Source organism: Tribolium castaneum, chromosome 4 (genome assembly GCF_031307605.1).
Source record: "Tribolium castaneum strain GA2 chromosome 4, icTriCast1.1, whole genome shotgun sequence".
Lineage (NCBI taxonomy): Eukaryota > Metazoa > Arthropoda > Insecta > Coleoptera > Tenebrionidae > Tribolium > Tribolium castaneum.
The window spans coordinates 2,979,806-2,995,419 of NC_087397.1; the positions used below are offsets into that span (position 1 = coordinate 2,979,806).

The 15,614-nt window shown below is 38.0% G+C and overlaps 6 protein-coding genes across 6 annotated transcripts in view; 1 reads left to right on the forward strand and 5 right to left on the reverse strand.

Moving 5' to 3' along the window:
- Positions 1–113: 113 nt before the first annotated feature.
- Positions 114–1,611, reverse strand: LOC662895 (venom acid phosphatase Acph-1). The gene is made up of 6 exons (XM_968969.5): positions 1,452–1,611; positions 1,308–1,412; positions 1,015–1,254; positions 654–966; positions 417–607; positions 114–372 (listed from the first exon to the last, which is right to left on the reverse strand). Exons 1-6 carry the CDS (start codon positions 1,524–1,526, stop codon positions 217–219), a joined length of 1,080 nt encoding a protein of 359 aa, XP_974062.1. The 5' UTR covers positions 1,527–1,611; the 3' UTR covers positions 114–216.
- A 1,032-nt stretch (positions 1,612–2,643) lies between these two features.
- Positions 2,644–4,185, reverse strand: LOC662866 (venom acid phosphatase Acph-1). Its single transcript, XM_968941.4, has 6 exons — positions 4,025–4,185; positions 3,870–3,974; positions 3,587–3,823; positions 3,232–3,541; positions 2,983–3,191; positions 2,644–2,931 (listed from the first exon to the last, which is right to left on the reverse strand). The coding sequence occupies exons 1-6, from the start codon at positions 4,115–4,117 to the stop codon at positions 2,788–2,790; spliced, it is 1,098 nt and encodes a 365-aa protein (XP_974034.1). The 5' UTR covers positions 4,118–4,185; the 3' UTR covers positions 2,644–2,787.
- A 903-nt stretch (positions 4,186–5,088) lies between these two features.
- Positions 5,089–6,823, reverse strand: LOC662838 (venom acid phosphatase Acph-1). The gene is made up of 5 exons (XM_968915.5): positions 6,577–6,823; positions 6,433–6,531; positions 6,145–6,384; positions 5,577–6,095; positions 5,089–5,361 (listed from the first exon to the last, which is right to left on the reverse strand). The coding sequence occupies exons 1-5, from the start codon at positions 6,679–6,681 to the stop codon at positions 5,188–5,190; spliced, it is 1,137 nt and encodes a 378-aa protein (XP_974008.1). The 5' UTR covers positions 6,682–6,823; the 3' UTR covers positions 5,089–5,187.
- A 1,890-nt stretch (positions 6,824–8,713) lies between these two features.
- On the forward strand, positions 8,714–10,621 carry LOC662815 (uncharacterized protein). The gene is made up of 4 exons (XM_008203385.3): positions 8,714–9,032; positions 9,186–10,111; positions 10,159–10,312; positions 10,358–10,621. The coding sequence occupies exons 1-4, from the start codon at positions 9,024–9,026 to the stop codon at positions 10,565–10,567; spliced, it is 1,299 nt and encodes a 432-aa protein (XP_008201607.1). The 5' UTR covers positions 8,714–9,023; the 3' UTR covers positions 10,568–10,621.
- On the reverse strand, positions 10,575–11,531 carry LOC135265993 (trypsin-1-like). Its single transcript, XM_064356432.1, has 3 exons — positions 11,413–11,531; positions 11,212–11,368; positions 10,575–11,168 (listed from the first exon to the last, which is right to left on the reverse strand). The coding sequence occupies exons 1-3, from the start codon at positions 11,453–11,455 to the stop codon at positions 10,616–10,618; spliced, it is 753 nt and encodes a 250-aa protein (XP_064212502.1). The 5' UTR covers positions 11,456–11,531; the 3' UTR covers positions 10,575–10,615.
- Positions 11,532–13,216: 1,685 nt separating this feature from the next.
- LOC100142246 (serine protease 53) overlaps positions 13,217–15,614 on the reverse strand; it is a 32,272-nt gene continuing 29,874 nt past the window's right edge. The window contains exons 6-12 of the mRNA XM_064356210.1: positions 15,314–15,503; positions 14,876–15,050; positions 14,430–14,826; positions 14,239–14,380; positions 13,956–14,130; positions 13,510–13,906; positions 13,217–13,408 (exon numbers count right to left, since the gene is read on the reverse strand). Of these exons, the coding sequence (XP_064212280.1) occupies positions 13,256–13,408; positions 13,510–13,906; positions 13,956–14,130; positions 14,239–14,380; positions 14,430–14,826; positions 14,876–15,050; positions 15,314–15,503 (1,629 nt within the window). The 3' untranslated portion in view covers positions 13,217–13,255. The remainder of the gene's footprint in view (positions 13,409–13,509; positions 13,907–13,955; positions 14,131–14,238; positions 14,381–14,429; positions 14,827–14,875; positions 15,051–15,313; positions 15,504–15,614) is intronic.

Below are 15,614 nucleotides of genomic sequence, written 5' to 3' on the forward strand. Positions count from 1 at the left end.
CAACAGTTGGCTCTCCAGCTGCCGTTATTGTTATTGTCGTATTGATTTTTCGTAGACAGAACTTTAGTTTGAATCTAATTTCACACCAGAGGATAAACCAATAAAACAATCACTCGCAATCATCGTCAAAATTTTTATTTCAACAACCTAATACTGCTCTAACAACAAACTGTTACACAAATAAATAATTCCTGTTTAGTGTCGCCGTTTTTGCTCCTAGTCCAAATTAACATGCGAATGGCATTCCGCCGTATAATTACCAGGAACGTGGGGTCTTGTAATTCGTATAAAGTCATCCAAAGGGCAGAGAACATCGCACCCTTCCAACTTTTGCACTTCAGGTTCACTTGTAACATCTCTCAAATACAGCACCTGCAACTCGCATTCGCACCGCTCTTTCTCCCTTCGAACCTCACCTTGACTCCGTTCTGGTGCAGTTCGACGATCACTGCTGCACTGTATTTCGGCACGTGAGGTTTGAACAAATTTAAAGCAGCTAAAATATTGATCAGGTTGTTTTCATGTCCGGAATACAGGAAGATTTTTTCGCGCAATAAATTCCGAGACTTGGCCGACATCTGCTTGATAATCTGGCCCAACATGCGGCCTGAAACCACACTCTCACACCTTGGAACATTTTTGTGAATTTTTACCCCCGTTTAAGCGCTTCAGAACCGTGTTGTAGTTCTCGTAATTGCATTGTTTGGCTGCCATTGCGTGTAATTGTTCGGGGTAAACGCTCTGCGCCCATTCAGGTAAAGTGAGATTCATTGATTCCTCGGCGTTCAAAGTTTGGTAAACTCCGAACACATCGCCGAGAGTGTTCATCGGTTTTTTCGTCTTCTCGGCGATGTATTTGAAAAAGTCGCGATTGGCTTTCATCTCACGCTGGACTTCCTCCGACGAAAGCACTTCCTCTAATTCCTTCATATACGCGGGACAATACGCATTAGGGCGTCTCAAAGTCTGCAAAATTACAGTCAGTTACTTCCAAAAACTAAAGTCCCGACTGACATAGTCGTATGGGTCTTTATCGTAGTGATAGGGAATTGGCATCCAGGCGAGTTTATCGTTGAATTTTTGCGACTTTGAGGGCGGGAAAAGCCCGGCTAAGACCAAAAGTGCCGTCATCTTAGTCCGATCAAAGTCCGTGCTGTAAGCCTTGACGATATCAGGAGTGTAAATATCGCCCAGGAAAGAATCGTATTTTTGCCTCAAAAGGTGGCCCAATTTGAAAGACATGTTCTGACCTTTCTGTTTAAAAAATAACGTTAAAATTGTTAATCACGTTCGAGTGGAGGTATTACGGGAGTCAAGGCCCCATATCCCATTGGAGCAAAAGTCTCAGCATTGAAGGGATCTGTCGGGTAAATGTCTTTGAGTTCGGGAGTACGACTTCCATGTCTGAAAAACTGGGAAAATTTTTGGAATTGGCTGAAGGTTTGGCTTACCACATGGACGAGTTGGAGCTGGGCATCGAGACAAGTGATCAAAATCGCGATAAAATAAACTAATAAAAGCTGCATTTTGTTTGCAAATTATGTCAAAGAATGTCAGCGCCGTACTGAGATGTGATCGTTTGATACCCATTTTATATGATTAGGCGACAGAACCGGACTCTTTTAAACGTTGACCTTAAATAACACTTTAAATCAGTGGATGTAAAATTTGTGATTTTAGAACACCACGTGCAAATATGTTTTTGTCGAGTGGTGATAACACCAAATGGAGGTGCTTTTGCGAAAATGTCGCCGTGGAAGCGTTTATTTTTCCCAACCTTGTAGGTCATTATGGGTTAATTCAGTCGTTGTTGTCTTGGTTTAATTCAATCAGAATGTACATCTAAATAACAAAACAGATAATGTGACCATTTATCCATTCATTGAGCTACATTGAAGATAATATCGGACGCGTAAGTGTGGACGTAAAATTTTACATCACTAAAACTCGATAAATATTGTTGATTGTTCTAAATATAGAGAATGGCACGTCCAAGGAAAGCGTTTGAGTGCCACTGAAAAGTGGCCACTCAACTGGAAACATCTGGTTCTTATCAATAATTTTCTTTGAAACGATTTTTTCCCCGCGTCCTTCTTTTCTGAAATTATTTTAAACACGTTTTCATTACGTATCATGAGACATGGGAATGTAATCATGTCTTGCACAATTGCGGCTATCTAAGAATAACACCGTCATATTATTTATGGCAAATGATACGTATTTATAGTACGAAAGTGATGGAAACATTTCGCAGCTATTTTATTTTTTTATTAAGTCAATAACCCAAACGTTTGGTAGTTTTTTAGGGCGTTCTTGAAGTAATTTTGCATTATTTTGGGTGATTTCAACAGCTATTCTTTGGTAGAATAAATAAAAATTGATGCTTTTTGAAGGGTTTTGGGCCTTTTTCGGTTGTTGCCTTTTGAGAAACCTTTGTTCGATATCTTGTCTGAGTCAGACAGATGGTGCCAAGTCTGTTAGTTTTCGATAAAGCAGTATTAAAAATGCGTTAATTATTTGTTTAGGGTGATAATGCGAATAGGAAACTAACAAGTTGTGAAACTGTTATTCTTTCGCTTTTAATCAGGGTTTATTACCTGTTGATAACCTTTGGTTTTGCGGATGTCTGTAATAAAACCAAACTTTCGTCAAATGATTTTATTGCAAAATTTTGCTCAAAATAGAGCATTCTTAAATTAACTCACAAAGTTAAATAAATTTGTTCCAAAGAACAAAACTATTACTTGACTAGTCAAATAAATTCCGAGACTTAGTGTGTTTTATTCTCTAATCTTGAAGCTCGCACTCGTTTTCAGACTCAGGCAAATACTTTTTATAGAGGCTGACGAAACGTTCAAACCGACAGAAATTGTGACAATTCGGCAGTTTCATCCGTTTTGGCTTTTCGGTCTGATAATCCTGATAAAAAACCTTAAATATAAAACTATCAGCTGGGTTCGTAAATTTTATCAAAGGGGTTACCTTAACGATTCGAACGCCTTTAATGTTGTGAATCTCTATCAAGATGTAGGAACCATAAGGTGGAACATGAGGGTAATATATTCCCAAAAGATTCATCAAATGGGCGATATTGTATTCGTGTGCTGAATATATAAACATGCGCTTTCTTTGATGCAACATATTCTTGACTTTTTGCTCAGTGTCGGTAATGATTTTCTTCAACAAGAATCCTAACCAGATTTGTGAAAAATACGATTAATTTGTAATTACCTGAAGCCAGTTTTTTCAACTCTGTGTTTGCGGTATTTAGAACATAGTCCAAACGAGTCAAGTTACTTAAAACTTTCGGGTAAACTTTCTCAGTCCACGGTGGCAATTCAAGCCCATTTTCTCGTTCGGTAGTCAGCGTGAAATACATATCGGCCATTAGCTTACTCGTAAAATTTGAGCCACTATTCTCCATGATATATTCCCCAAAGTCTGAATATTGCCTAAACAGCTTTTGTCCATCTGATGAGTTTAAAAAATCATTGTAACTGTTTTTGTACCGTTTGCAATTTTTATAAGGGTCGCCTAAAACCTGTCCCAACGTTAAAAATTGCATAAATTAAAGTTTGGCACGCACGTGATCATCGCGGAGGATCCAATAGTTAAATGGAATGGGTTGCCAATCCAAATTTTTGTTCCAAACTAGTTCCTTTTCGGGTGGGAATAACGAAGCCAGAACGAGCTGCAAGGACACTTTCGTCCTGTTGTAATCAGTAGAACGGGCATCGATTGTGTTTAAAGTATAAGTGCCTAAAAATTTCTTGTACCGCTTGTTTAACGCTTTCCCCAGTAAGTATTGTTTGCGTTTTCCGGCCTAAAATCAATGATTAATTGGTGGAACAAGTCGTTTAGTTTTGTACATTGTTCAGTTGACCATAACCGAAAGGGTAGTAAGTCTCATTAATGTGCGGATCCTTCGGATAGATTACACGTCTGTCAGGAGTTCGATCCCCGTGTCTGAAAAGCTGAAAAACTTGACTTAATCACAGTGGACAATTTTTGCGGGTTTTATTACCACGTGGACTAGTTCCAAAGTACTGGTTTTGCAGTCAATTAGGACGAAAAAATTGGCAGTCGCCAAAAGTAAACACAAGTGTAGTTTCACCATTTTCGTACTAATTACCCTAATTAATCATTGCTTTAATATATAGTTATTTGACTGAGGGGTTATCAAAATATGTTGTACACGCGGTCATCACAAATTAAATTATGGTTGAGTAAAAATCGCTGCTGGAAGACTTTGGCCTTCTGGCGTCGCTCTCCGACAACATTCCGAATTTTCTAATCTTATCTAATTAACTAAATTTTAAGTATGTTGGTATAAACACTCGTTTTTGAAACGTGAGACAAGTCCTCACGTTTTGAACTTTGACCTATTTTGATAAAAATGAAGTGTCGCAAAGCATTTTATTTTATTGTGGTTACACAGCAAAATTAAGCCATGATTTAAACTAGAGATGAATGACATTTAAAAATCTAGCAGATACGTTTTTTATATACTTCTGGAGAAGAATGACCAAACAATTTTTTTAATAAACTACAGAACAATAAACAAGGATGTTCCTAAAATACGTTGTATTCTAGAGACCGGTTTATAGAAGCAATTAAATGCGTGATCATGTGACCAAATTGAACAAATGTGATTGGTCCATTCGTTGTTAAAAGTCAACAACGCGAATGTAACAACCAAATTCTTCAGTTTAGTCACGTGATCATTTAATAGCGTATTAAATTAATGACGCTTCTATAAACCTGTCTTAAATGTAACATATTTCTAAGATAAAGTACACACACTTGAGAATTGTGTGATTTGTTTTGTATAAACAATGCCAATCAAGAAATAATTATAATACGTATTAATTATTATGTATACACCTGTATGATTATAAAAGTAATTATTATTATCATTGTTCCATACAATGGATCAAATGCAAGTTTATGTTTACTGTATTTTTAATTCTTTCTTCGTTTTGTGACTCTTTCCGGCAATAAATTAACGAATTTATTTACGTTGTAAAAAATGTATTTGGTTTTATTTGAATTTTGGGAATTAATTGCACACATAAATAAAACACTATAAATTGGTGGACCATTTATTAAATATTTTAGTCAATAAATATAATACTTTTTCGCACTTTGGATCTTCAAGCGTCTGCCATCTGTAGGCTGCTAACCGAGCTAAAGATCGTTGTTTATCCTCTCACTATCCTTTTTACAGGCGTCTTGTATTGAGATCGTTGGAATTAAATCTTTCTGCAACTGTACAAACTGGTCGTAAGGACAAAGGACTCCACATTTGGGGATGTTGAGGTCTACGGGTTCTGTAGCTTCTGTGTCGTTTCTGTAACGAAGCTGTAACAAAAAGTTTACTGCTCAGTATATGTAATCATGCGACTGATAAGCACTTGAACATAATAAGTGCAATAGACGTCGATCTGTTGATGTAAATGGGAGAAATAAAAATTTGAGACACGTTTGCGAGGTTGCGACCTTCGCAGATGACAATTAAACCGCAATATTTAATTAGTATTAATTGTTTAAAGAATGACATAATTTGTGGCCATTACCTTGACATAATAATAGTCGTTGGCCTTATGAATCTCAAAGGAGATGGCACTTCCGTAGGGCGGAACGTGTGGTTTATAGTTGACGTTGAGGGCATTTAACATATACCCCAAAGTGGATTCGTGTCCTGAATACAAATAGATTTTCTTCTTCGACTTTCCATCAATTTTATTTTTCGAGTCGTCGAGAATTTTCTTCAACATGTAACCGGAATTGATTTGTCTGGTCCTCGGGTCGTAATTGTGGTAAGCGTAGACCTGAGCGGCGATGCTCTGAGTCGGTTCGGGATAAATGCTCCTGACCCACTCGGGGATAATCAGCCCCATGTCGTCCTCCGTTCGAAAATTAAAGAAAATGTCCTGCATATCGGCCGGATTTGTCATAGATTTGCCCGAATTGTCTTGAATAAAAGCCATCGTTTCATTGTACGGTTTAATAAACTTCTCCTGCACTTCCTCTATCCCGGGCAAATGGCTAATAACGTCAGATTTATACGGACACGTTCCCCACGGGTGGAATAGCTGCAAGAAATCAATAAGAATGAAACCACGGTTTTGCAAATTCATTTACGTCTTCTTCGGAATCGGGCTTATACGCCACCGGAATCGGCTGCCACTCCAGGTCCTGATTCCACTGCTGGATCTCGCTGGGCGGGAAAAGTCCAGCGAGGACTAACTGGGCACTCATTTTGGTCCTTGTGACGTCAGTGCTTCGCACCCACACCTCATCCTCGGTGTAAACATCGCCGATAAAGCCTCCGTAGAGGTTCTTGAGGTAGCGCCCTAATTTGTACTCTCCTAATTTACCCTCCTGCAGTTTAACTTAATTTGGTTGTTAATCAAGAATGGGTGTAATTACGTTAGTTAAGCCGCCCATTCCGATTGGATAGAACGACTGGCCTTTGTTAGGGTCGTTGGGGTAAAACCCCGTTGTTGTGCGGGCTCCATGTCTGAAAATCTTCAAACGTTTAATTTTGACACAATTTGGGTTTTTACGACTTACGACGCTCACGAGGATTAATTCGGTCGCCGGATCTGCTGGAATGGTCGCGGATTCAACCGAATAAACCACACATAAACACAAGAAATATTTAAGTAGGGACTCCATGACAATTGTAGTGATTAAATATCGAGTTACTTAAGTTATTTTATTGCGATTCTCCCACCTTTCCTTTGAATTGTCTTGAGCACGTCCTTGATCTCTCGTTTGCGTTGATTCCTTGCATATTTGTGATAAGAAAGTGGAGTTTCCAAATAACAGCAAACGAAATTGCGACCTAATTTTTCAGTTGACTCAAATTAATTTATTTAATAATAATGATTTGTGTTCTCATAGCAACCAACAATATAATTGTTATCTGATTTATTGTAAGATGGTCAGTACTGATTATTTGTTGCTAGTATTGTTAAAGATAAAATATCAGGTAGTGACAAATTTTGCAAAAGTACAGCGGATATCTTTGTTATTTATAGACTTAAACAATTCTAGATAATAGTTTATTGGTACGTATTTACGCTTGAATGATTTTAGTAATTTCCTAATAAATATAAATATTTACGATACGTAACGAGTTCGCTAAACTTGGAAAAATCAATTGATTATGTGTAGAACGTTTACAAAGTTATTTGGATTTGAATGGTGTGGTTGTGTTAGCGCCAGCTTTTTGTGGCAGCTTTAGTTAATAGGTTGTCGTGTCGCCTCGTAGATGGCAGCTTTGCTGAGCTTTGGAGTCACAAATTGTTTGAGATTGCGAATAAAACTTCTTGATTTATGTTAAGACTAAGTAAAATTTACATCCGAAAAACGAAACATTGTTAAAGTTTGCCGCAAAATACTTCCGGCAATAAAAACTTTATTAAATGATAATAAATAAAGTCAGAAGAGCACATGCTGTTTATATTCACATAAAGTCCCCCCGAAAGCGTGCTTATGTCATTTATGAGTTCCACAAAGTAATCTTTCGGAACGGTACTTAATATATTGTTTTTGAGTTTGAAACTTTTCTCTTAATTAGAAAAGTTAGTTATTCCGTGTTCGGCGAGTCAGTAGTAATTAGGACACGGTAATTTGCTAATAACACCAAACTAGCTTTGTTTTAATAAACACGTTTAAGAAATCGATTAATTAAAAGTTGTCCCGATAGCAGCTTGTTTTCAATTAGTTAAGTGTGAAAGTTTCAACTTTCCGCTGCAAATAATTTATTGCCCAGACTCGGACTCGTAATTTCTAATTTCTAAACAAACAGCTTTTATTTGTGTCGTTCCATCCGCAAAACATGCTCTTAAACTCCGGCTGTAAAGTGAAATAGTTCGTACATAAGTGCGGTGAAACGGCCGGAGTCAACTATAGTTCCAGGTTAATTCCGGAGATTTATTCGAAGCTTCTCCCGTCGTAAAGCTCCGGGCCGGTCTAATCGAATTTTCAAAGTGTAAACTGTGATTTTCACTCGAAAATTAAAATTGCGCAAAGCGATGGAATTCCTATCACAAGACGCATCTAATCAAGTTTGATTGTGTGTGAAGTTAAAACGTGTCTCATTTATATCCCGGCTTCTTTCAAATCTAAATTCCTTTTAGCGCGGCTTCGAATTTAATTTACTCTTTTATTGGTGGTAATGTTAAGCCGCATTCACTTGAAGCTACTTAAACTAATGCAATTGAGGGAAAATTCGCGCAATGCATGCGAGCTTCAATTAGAGCGTTCGCAAAAACGCCATTCAAGCAGATTTTTCAATTAATGATTAAAGCTCCCTCAAACCCAATAAATGTGTGTTCTTTTACCGCACAGTACAAGAATTTTGTATTAAAGTTTGGTCGCGTAATTAAAAGTGCTCCAAATTTTATTGTTGAATCTTTTTGGTGTTGATTGAAAAAGATCAAGTTCGGTGTTTTTGGGAGACACAAAAAACATTGTGGAATGGTGTGTTTAACAAACTAGAGCTTCAAGTTTTTCAAAATTTTCAGGACTAGCGGGTGGATTTTTGAATGTTTTTATTTAATTGTTAGGCTTTATAATGCGTCAGTTGGACAAACTTCACAAGACATGTCACATGCCATTTCTTGGTATGCATTTTTTATGCCAATCTCTTTCATTCTTCTTCGAAAGCTCCCTCAAGCTCGCCTCCGAATCCAAAGGCTAGCTTTCGACATTTGCACAAATCGATAAAAGGCGGACGCAAGCGCAAAATACGCCGCCAGTCCCCAAAACACATTTATACACAGAACCTAATTACACAAATTCTTTGTTTTAACTGTTAGTGGATTGTTTACAAGTTTGAGTGCAAGGTCCTAATCGTGATTTATCGAATCAGTGTTAAATTTGAGTGAAATCAAAGCGTAAAAATTCGACCGAAAAACAGCAGTGAAAACACCCACCTTTCTTTAATTATTAAACAGGAATATGTGATTGCTTTTGGTTATTGTTATTGATTCAGGTGTTAGGGCAAACAAATGATTCAGGTAATTATAGGCTGCTTGCCGGTGGAATTTATTATGTATGAGCTAAGTGTTGTTTTTTGTTGAGCTCCCAAAACGGCGAATAAATCACTGTGTGCATGCCAATCGCCCGATAAGAGTGACACGAACCAGATATTTACTGTAATTATTTCAAAGGGATCATGTCGGATCTGGAACATAAGCATTTTGGCTGTAGTTTTCCTCTCCATCTACAACATCCTTCTCACTCTGAAACTGATGTACAGTCCAGAGTGCAGCAAACACCCCCCTGTGGCGCTAAAGCCGGCCCCAAAGGCCGTAAAATGTGATCCTCCAAGACCTAGTTACGCCAAAAGCGACCAAATCTTCAGGCTCGACCTACGCTCAGGCCGGTGGGACAACCACCTGCAGTACAAACTCTTCGACAACATTCTCACCGGCGATCACTTCGCCGCACTCAGTGACGTCCACAAGACGTGTCTTGCAACTCAAAGTTCCCTCGAAAAAATCGCCTCAATTGTGGAAGTGACCGCAAACTGGAACGGCCCTATTTCACTCGCTACGTTCGCGGCAAGCGACGATGAGCTAAACTCGCTACTTTTATACATACTTTTTCTACGAGACTGTTTCGCCAAAATAAGGGAACAAGTCAGTTTTCATTTCGCCTATCCGAAGGACCATCGACCAAGAAACATTGATATTGATTTCGATAAGTTGAAAGAGATGAACTGCGCCAACCCTTCGGGCGTGCTCCAGCAATTAGTCAAGCAATACCTGAAAGGGAACAAGTGGAGGACGAAATTGCCGTACCCCCAGAACCATCTGAGGAATTTGGCTCGGAAGAATTGCCAAAGCAAGTTTGTCTTCCTCACGGATGTGGACATTATCCCGAGCAAGGACATGGTGGAAAAGCTGGATTTGTTCCTCGGACGTGTGAAATGCAGCGGACTTTGCGCTTACGTTATTCCCACCTATGAAATCGACGAACGAGTCAGGTTTCCTCCAAATAAGACTGAGCTTATTCGATTAGCAAATAAAGGCCTAGCTAGACCCTTCCACCACAAGGTTTTTATCTACAATCAGTTCGCCACGAATTTTACCAAGTAAGTCGCACCCACTTTAGCAGCGTTCCTGAAAGTGTGTTCAATAGGTGGCAAAGCACTTCCAACGAAAGCCCGGAAGTGCACATTAGCCATCCCGTCACGAATTTCGAATTCCTCTACGAGCCCTTCTATGTGGCCCCGGATACGGTTCCGCCCCACGACGAGAGGTTTGTGGGATACGGATACACCCGAAACAGTCAGGTAAAAGCCACCAGGCGTCAAACCCCCCTCATTCTCCCCTTCCAGGTGTATGAGATGTTCGTGGCCGGGTATGACTTCCTGGTCCTCTCGCCGATTTTCACGTGTCATTGGGGCCTCCAGGTGAAGAAGACGCGGCCGCCGTGGCGGGAGCACCAAAACAACCTAAACCGCAAACACTTCGACGGCTTCAAACGCGAGATCTTCGCCAAGTACGACAAGGACCCGCTTCATATCATGTCAGGCCGAAAGAACTAAACTCTGCTTAAGTCGCACATTTATTTTGTTTACAATAAAGTGTTGAGATTACAACTGTGTTACATTTTTGATGAAATCGCGGAATTCGGAGATGCGCGAGTACACGCCGGGGTACTCGGGCCGTGCGCAGCCGAAGCCCCAGGACACGATGCCGACCAGGAGGCCGTCGGCCACCAAAGGCCCGCCGGAATCGCCCTGGCACGAGTCCTTGCCGCCGAACTCGGCTTGAGCACAAAGCATCCGCTCGCTGATCGTCATCTCCTCCTTCTCATAAGCTTTTTGGCACTTTTCGTTCGTGATGTAGGGAATTTCCACGACTTGTAGCTGGTCCGGACTTTCGCCCTCTTCAGCCAGCAACCCCCAGCCGGTCACCGTGACGTTAGTACCGAGGGAAACTTTGTAGTTACGTGGAGCTAACCCAATTGGCAGCGCCGATAAACTAAAGTCAATCGAGTTGAAAAGATGCAAAACGGAAATGTCGTAATCCATAGTTTTAACCGTAAAAAGTGGGTTTTGGTAGACTTTCTTCACCGTTATTTCCTGACCACCTCTGTTCGGGGCGCTGGATCCAGCTCTCACAGTTAGGGCCATATCAAAGTTTCTGAAATTTTTTATAAAATGAAATCAATAAATAAATCAATTACCCGTTGGTGCAATGAGCCGCTGTTATGACATAGACCGGGCTTATAATAGAGCCGCCACAAATATGGAAGCCATAGTAATGTAAGGATACTTGGTAAGGGTATTCTTCGATGGTTGCTGTTCTTCCACCGACGATTCTGCCGTCAAAATGTGGGGCACCTGAACCAGTTATTAAACATGGGTGTTTTTAAAAAATCACTTACCATTAACGGTGATCACAAGAGCTAGGATTATTAGTGGGAGCATTGCTGGTTTTGGTAGGAAGTTAAAAATTCTGCGTTTATATAGTGGTTTCGATTGATTTATTTCGTAAGAGACTCTTTTGCTTAGGACGAAAAAGTGTTATCAATGGGAAATTTAGAGTACTCAAATAATGAGAACAATAGAATTGATGCAATTATTTTAGGATTAACAATGAAATAGGCAATATTTGTTTTAATAAACTTGAAAAAATATTGAAATGAAATTCTTTACCTTGATTTGGATTTCAACAAAATACAAAAGTGTAGGTCATTCACAGGGATAAGTGTCACCTCATATTTTCTTCGTAAGTAAAGTTATCAATTATTGCAATATTAAAAGTGTTTTAATTTAATTTTGACATAAAATTTCTAAAGAAGTAATAAAAGCAATTATATTCTTTAGAAGTTAGAAGAATAAACATCAATAAAAAATAAAATGAATAAATAAATAGTCACATTTTTCGAGGTTTCGTTTAAATGTTGTGAAGTGCTAATGGATTTTGGATTTGGACAATGTGACTAACTTTCTTATGATTTGATTATTTATGTTTGAGAAAATAAATAAATAACTAAAGTCCTCAATTATTAAAATTAATTAAGCATTAACCATTATAATTATTTTTTATTATTTGTTTGAATTGTATAGATAAATATGTATGTATTTTTACTACGCTTTTATTTGAAAAATTGATAGAACTTTACCATGAATAAAATTGTTTTTTCTATTTTATGAACAAAATTATTCGGTACTAACTTTTGCCGTTGATATTATCATATCTTTTCTAAGTACTTTAGCAAATTCAGATTTTGTGTTTAATGAGAAATAAAACGACTCTTGTCAGAGATAAATTTATTGATTTATGCTTGATGCTTTATGACATTTTGAATAAAATCAATAAAAAAAGAAATCCCACCAAAATAGTAAAGCCATTTCGCATTGTGACATTCTCTTTTAAACGTAAATCCGTAAATGACATCATCTACAAGTAGCACTTCGCTCGTAGAAAGCTAAAAATAAGCTCTAACTAAAGCTAACTTGAGAAAAGTTGAACATGCCTGAGGGTCATCTTCTCCTCTGGCACACAACTGTGTTTCCAAAATTTTTGTACACATTTGTATATTTTCTACAACGACTTCAGTTGTCTCTATTATTGAAAAGTCGTTCCATCCCAGAATTACGCCTGAATCGCCAGGTTGCTCCTCGTTTTCAGGTAATTTAGCTAATCGTATCTTAGAATTCAGGTCAAAACTTTGTGTTAACTTTAACACAGCCACGTCATTAATATTGGTACTGCTGTTGAATTTTTCGTGAACAAATAATTCTGAAACTTGTCTCAGTTGCCCTCCACTTTCAGTTGTTGTCGAACCGGCTCTAACAAATATTACTTCCGCTGAAAATCTGTCAAAATTTGTTTAACCAAGTGGTTAATTTTTTTTTACTTGCCCTTCTATGCAGTGTGCTGCAGTTAGAACATATTTTGGCGTAATTAAAACGCCCGAACACGCAAATGAATTAAAGTATGTTATAGAAACGAGATACAGATTGCAAATCTGCGTTGAATAAATAGAGCACGATGAGTCAGTAGGCGAGTTGCAGATCACATCTGCAATATATTTTTATTTGAAATGAATTAATAAATATTTACTTACACTGAATAAACGAAAGTATTGTAATTAGGAGCGCGATTTTCGCCATATTTTTGACAACTAATGTTATCCTATTTTTATCTAGTGTCGATAGTTATTGGGAAAACAAACAACACGATTTTAGCAAAAGATAATTTATTGGTTTATTATACAAAAATTACTTTGCTGAGTTAACAATCTGATCAATAAAATCAAGAAACATGACCACTTTAGTGTAAACACCCGGATTGTTGGGCTTTCCACATCCTTTTCCCCACGAAGTTATACCAACAAGAGTGCCATTGACTACAAAAGGGCCGCCAGAGTCACCCTACAATAATAATAATAATAATAATAATAATAATAATAATAATAATAATAATAATAATAATAATAATAATAATATATTAAATAAAAATGAATGATTTTTACCTGGCATGCATCTTTTCCTCCATTCGCATATCCAGCACAAAACATTTTATCAGTTATTTGTCCTTGATAACTCATGCTACATTCTTCGTCGCTCATAATTGGTAGTCCAACTTCTTGCAACTCAATAGGAATAGGGCCATTTTCGGAAATTCGTCCCCAACCTGTAGCTGCTCCCATTTCACCATCTGAAAAACTGTCGTCTCCGTTTGGCAAATTCACAAGTTGAATGTTAGGCCCAATGGTCAAATTTTCGGAAAGCTCCAGGATAGCGATATCATTATCGTTCGTTACATTATCATAACTATTGTGTTTGTAAATATTGTTTACAAATTTCACTTCTCCTCCTTGATTTAGATAACTGGAACCTGCTCTAACTAAAAGCCATTCTGGTCGAAATCTATAAATTAATAGTTAATTTTTGGTGGGTTTTTCTAATAACTAATTACTCCTCGATACAATGTGCTGCGGTTAGAATTAAGTTAGGTTGAATCAGAGAACCGCCACACATATGACTGTCAATGTACATAATTGAGACTTGATAAGGATAGTCTTCAATATCTACAGCATGGCCACCAATAATACGGACATCAATGGTTGGCATTTTTAAATCGCCATGAATGTCTGAAAAGTGTTTTGTTTAAAATCAAATTCTAACAAATTTGAAAATGGTTCTTGTCTAACTTAGTAATAAAACAAATCGTCATTTGCCAAAAATACTTTATTAATTATTTTTTATAATATCATCTATATATTGTATGAAATAAGACACTCTGGTGTAGACTCCTGGACTATTTGCGGCACCACAACCGTCTCCCCATGACGTGATTCCTATTAGCATTTGTTCATACTCGTATGGCCCTCCAGAATCGCCCTACAACATAGATTATAACAAATAATCCTAAAACTATAAATATTAGTACTTGGCATGTGTCCTTTTGTCCTTTGGGATAACCCGCACAAAACATCCTCTCAGTCAGCCTATCCCCGTACATCAATGCACAGACATTATCCTGAATAGTGGGCAAGTCAACTTCTTGTAGCTCCACAGGAAGAGGCCCATTTTCAGAAAGTCTCCCCCACCCAGTCGCTGTTCCCAGAAGGTCCCCAGGAACAGTACTACCATCCTCAGGGAGCGGAATCACTGCAACTCCACTCCCTAAAACCAAACTCTCGGACAATTTCAGTACCGAAATGTCATAGTCGTAAGTATCAATATCAAAGTTTTTGTGTTGAAAAATCTGGGCGACTCCGCGCACTTGCCCACCGGAATTTACCATAGTGGAGCCAGCACGAACTAGCAAATCTTCAGCTGTAAGTCTATAAAATTATAAAATAGGGTCTTGTATTGGTAACAGATCGCACTTACTGGTAGGTGCAATGAGCCGCAGTTAGAATAAATCTAGTGTGGATAATAGAACCGCCACAGTAGTGACTATCAATGTAAATCACTGAAACTTGGTGTGGGTGTTCTTCGATGGTGGTGGCATGACCACCAACGATTCGAACATCGATCTGAGGCTTGAACACCTGAACGTGGGCGTCTAGAAGTTAATTATTTTTCAATATTCGTGTATTAAAAAACACTTCTTTGACAAACAGTGCGCGATAATCAATTTGAACAGTGGAAATTAATGAGTCATTACAGATAAGTGTTTTATTTCGACACTTTCACTCAGGAACAAGAGAGCAATATTTATGACTTTATTTGGTTGAACACTGGGGCGTGCGATTGGTCTTGGTATTCAAATGTTCAAAAAGTGACGAAACTTTCTTAAATTAATAGCAAATACAAACGATTACTTACTTGTAACAAGCAGACTTGTTAAAAACAAAAAGAAGACGTGCATTTTGCGAATAACTTCACAATCAACTGCACCAACTAATTGATAAATCCACTGTGAAGCTACGGATCTATCATACTTATCATATATCACCTGTAGGTGTACATTAAGTCGCTGTTTCCTAATCTTGTAAAATAACAGGAAACAGATAATTGAATATCAAACGATTATTTACAAAAAAAAACGCTATATCGGTCCATATAAATATTCTTATCATCAAGAAGTTCAAGAACTAGTTCTGCTTTTGTTGTAAATGCATTTTGA

What these genes read in the sequence shown, in the direction of transcription:
- LOC662895 (XM_968969.5), bottom strand. Translation starts at nt 1,526, where the DNA reads ATGCAGCTTTTATTAGTTTATTTTATCGCGATTTTGATCACTTGTCTC. An exon ending in GATATGGGGCCTTGACTCCC is followed by an intron (nt 1,255 to 1,307) that starts GTAATACCTCCA and finishes TTTTTTAAACAG; the next exon opens with AAAGGTCAGAACATGTCTTT. An exon ending in ATAAAGACCCATACGACTAT is followed by an intron (nt 967 to 1,014) that starts GTCAGTCGGGAC and finishes GTAATTTTGCAG; the next exon opens with ACTTTGAGACGCCCTAATGC.
- LOC662866 (XM_968941.4), bottom strand. Translation starts at nt 4,117, where the DNA reads ATGGTGAAACTACACTTGTGTTTACTTTTGGCGACTGCCAATTTTTTC. An exon ending in CTTTGGAACTAGTCCACGTG is followed by an intron (nt 3,975 to 4,024) that starts GTAATAAAACCC and finishes CAAGTTTTTCAG; the next exon opens with CTTTTCAGACACGGGGATCG. An exon ending in GTTGAAAAAACTGGCTTCAG is followed by an intron (nt 3,192 to 3,231) that starts GTAATTACAAAT and finishes AAATCTGGTTAG; the next exon opens with GATTCTTGTTGAAGAAAATC.
- LOC662838 (XM_968915.5), bottom strand. Translation starts at nt 6,681, where the DNA reads ATGGAGTCCCTACTTAAATATTTCTTGTGTTTATGTGTGGTTTATTCG. An exon ending in AATTAATCCTCGTGAGCGTC is followed by an intron (nt 6,532 to 6,576) that starts GTAAGTCGTAAA and finishes AAACGTTTGAAG; the next exon opens with ATTTTCAGACATGGAGCCCG. An exon ending in GAATGGGCGGCTTAACTAAC is followed by an intron (nt 6,385 to 6,432) that starts GTAATTACACCC and finishes GTTAAACTGCAG; the next exon opens with GAGGGTAAATTAGGAGAGTA.
- LOC662815 (XM_008203385.3), top strand. An exon ending in TTCGCCACGAATTTTACCAA is followed by an intron (nt 10,112 to 10,158) that starts GTAAGTCGCACC and finishes TGTGTTCAATAG; the next exon opens with GTGGCAAAGCACTTCCAACG. An exon ending in GATACACCCGAAACAGTCAG is followed by an intron (nt 10,313 to 10,357) that starts GTAAAAGCCACC and finishes CTCCCCTTCCAG; the next exon opens with GTGTATGAGATGTTCGTGGC.
- LOC135265993 (XM_064356432.1), bottom strand. Translation starts at nt 11,455, where the DNA reads ATGCTCCCACTAATAATCCTAGCTCTTGTGATCACCGTTAATG. An exon ending in TCTTGTGATCACCGTTAATG is followed by an intron (nt 11,369 to 11,412) that starts GTAAGTGATTTT and finishes TAACTGGTTCAG; the next exon opens with GTGCCCCACATTTTGACGGC. An exon ending in GCGGCTCATTGCACCAACGG is followed by an intron (nt 11,169 to 11,211) that starts GTAATTGATTTA and finishes AAAAAATTTCAG; the next exon opens with AAACTTTGATATGGCCCTAA.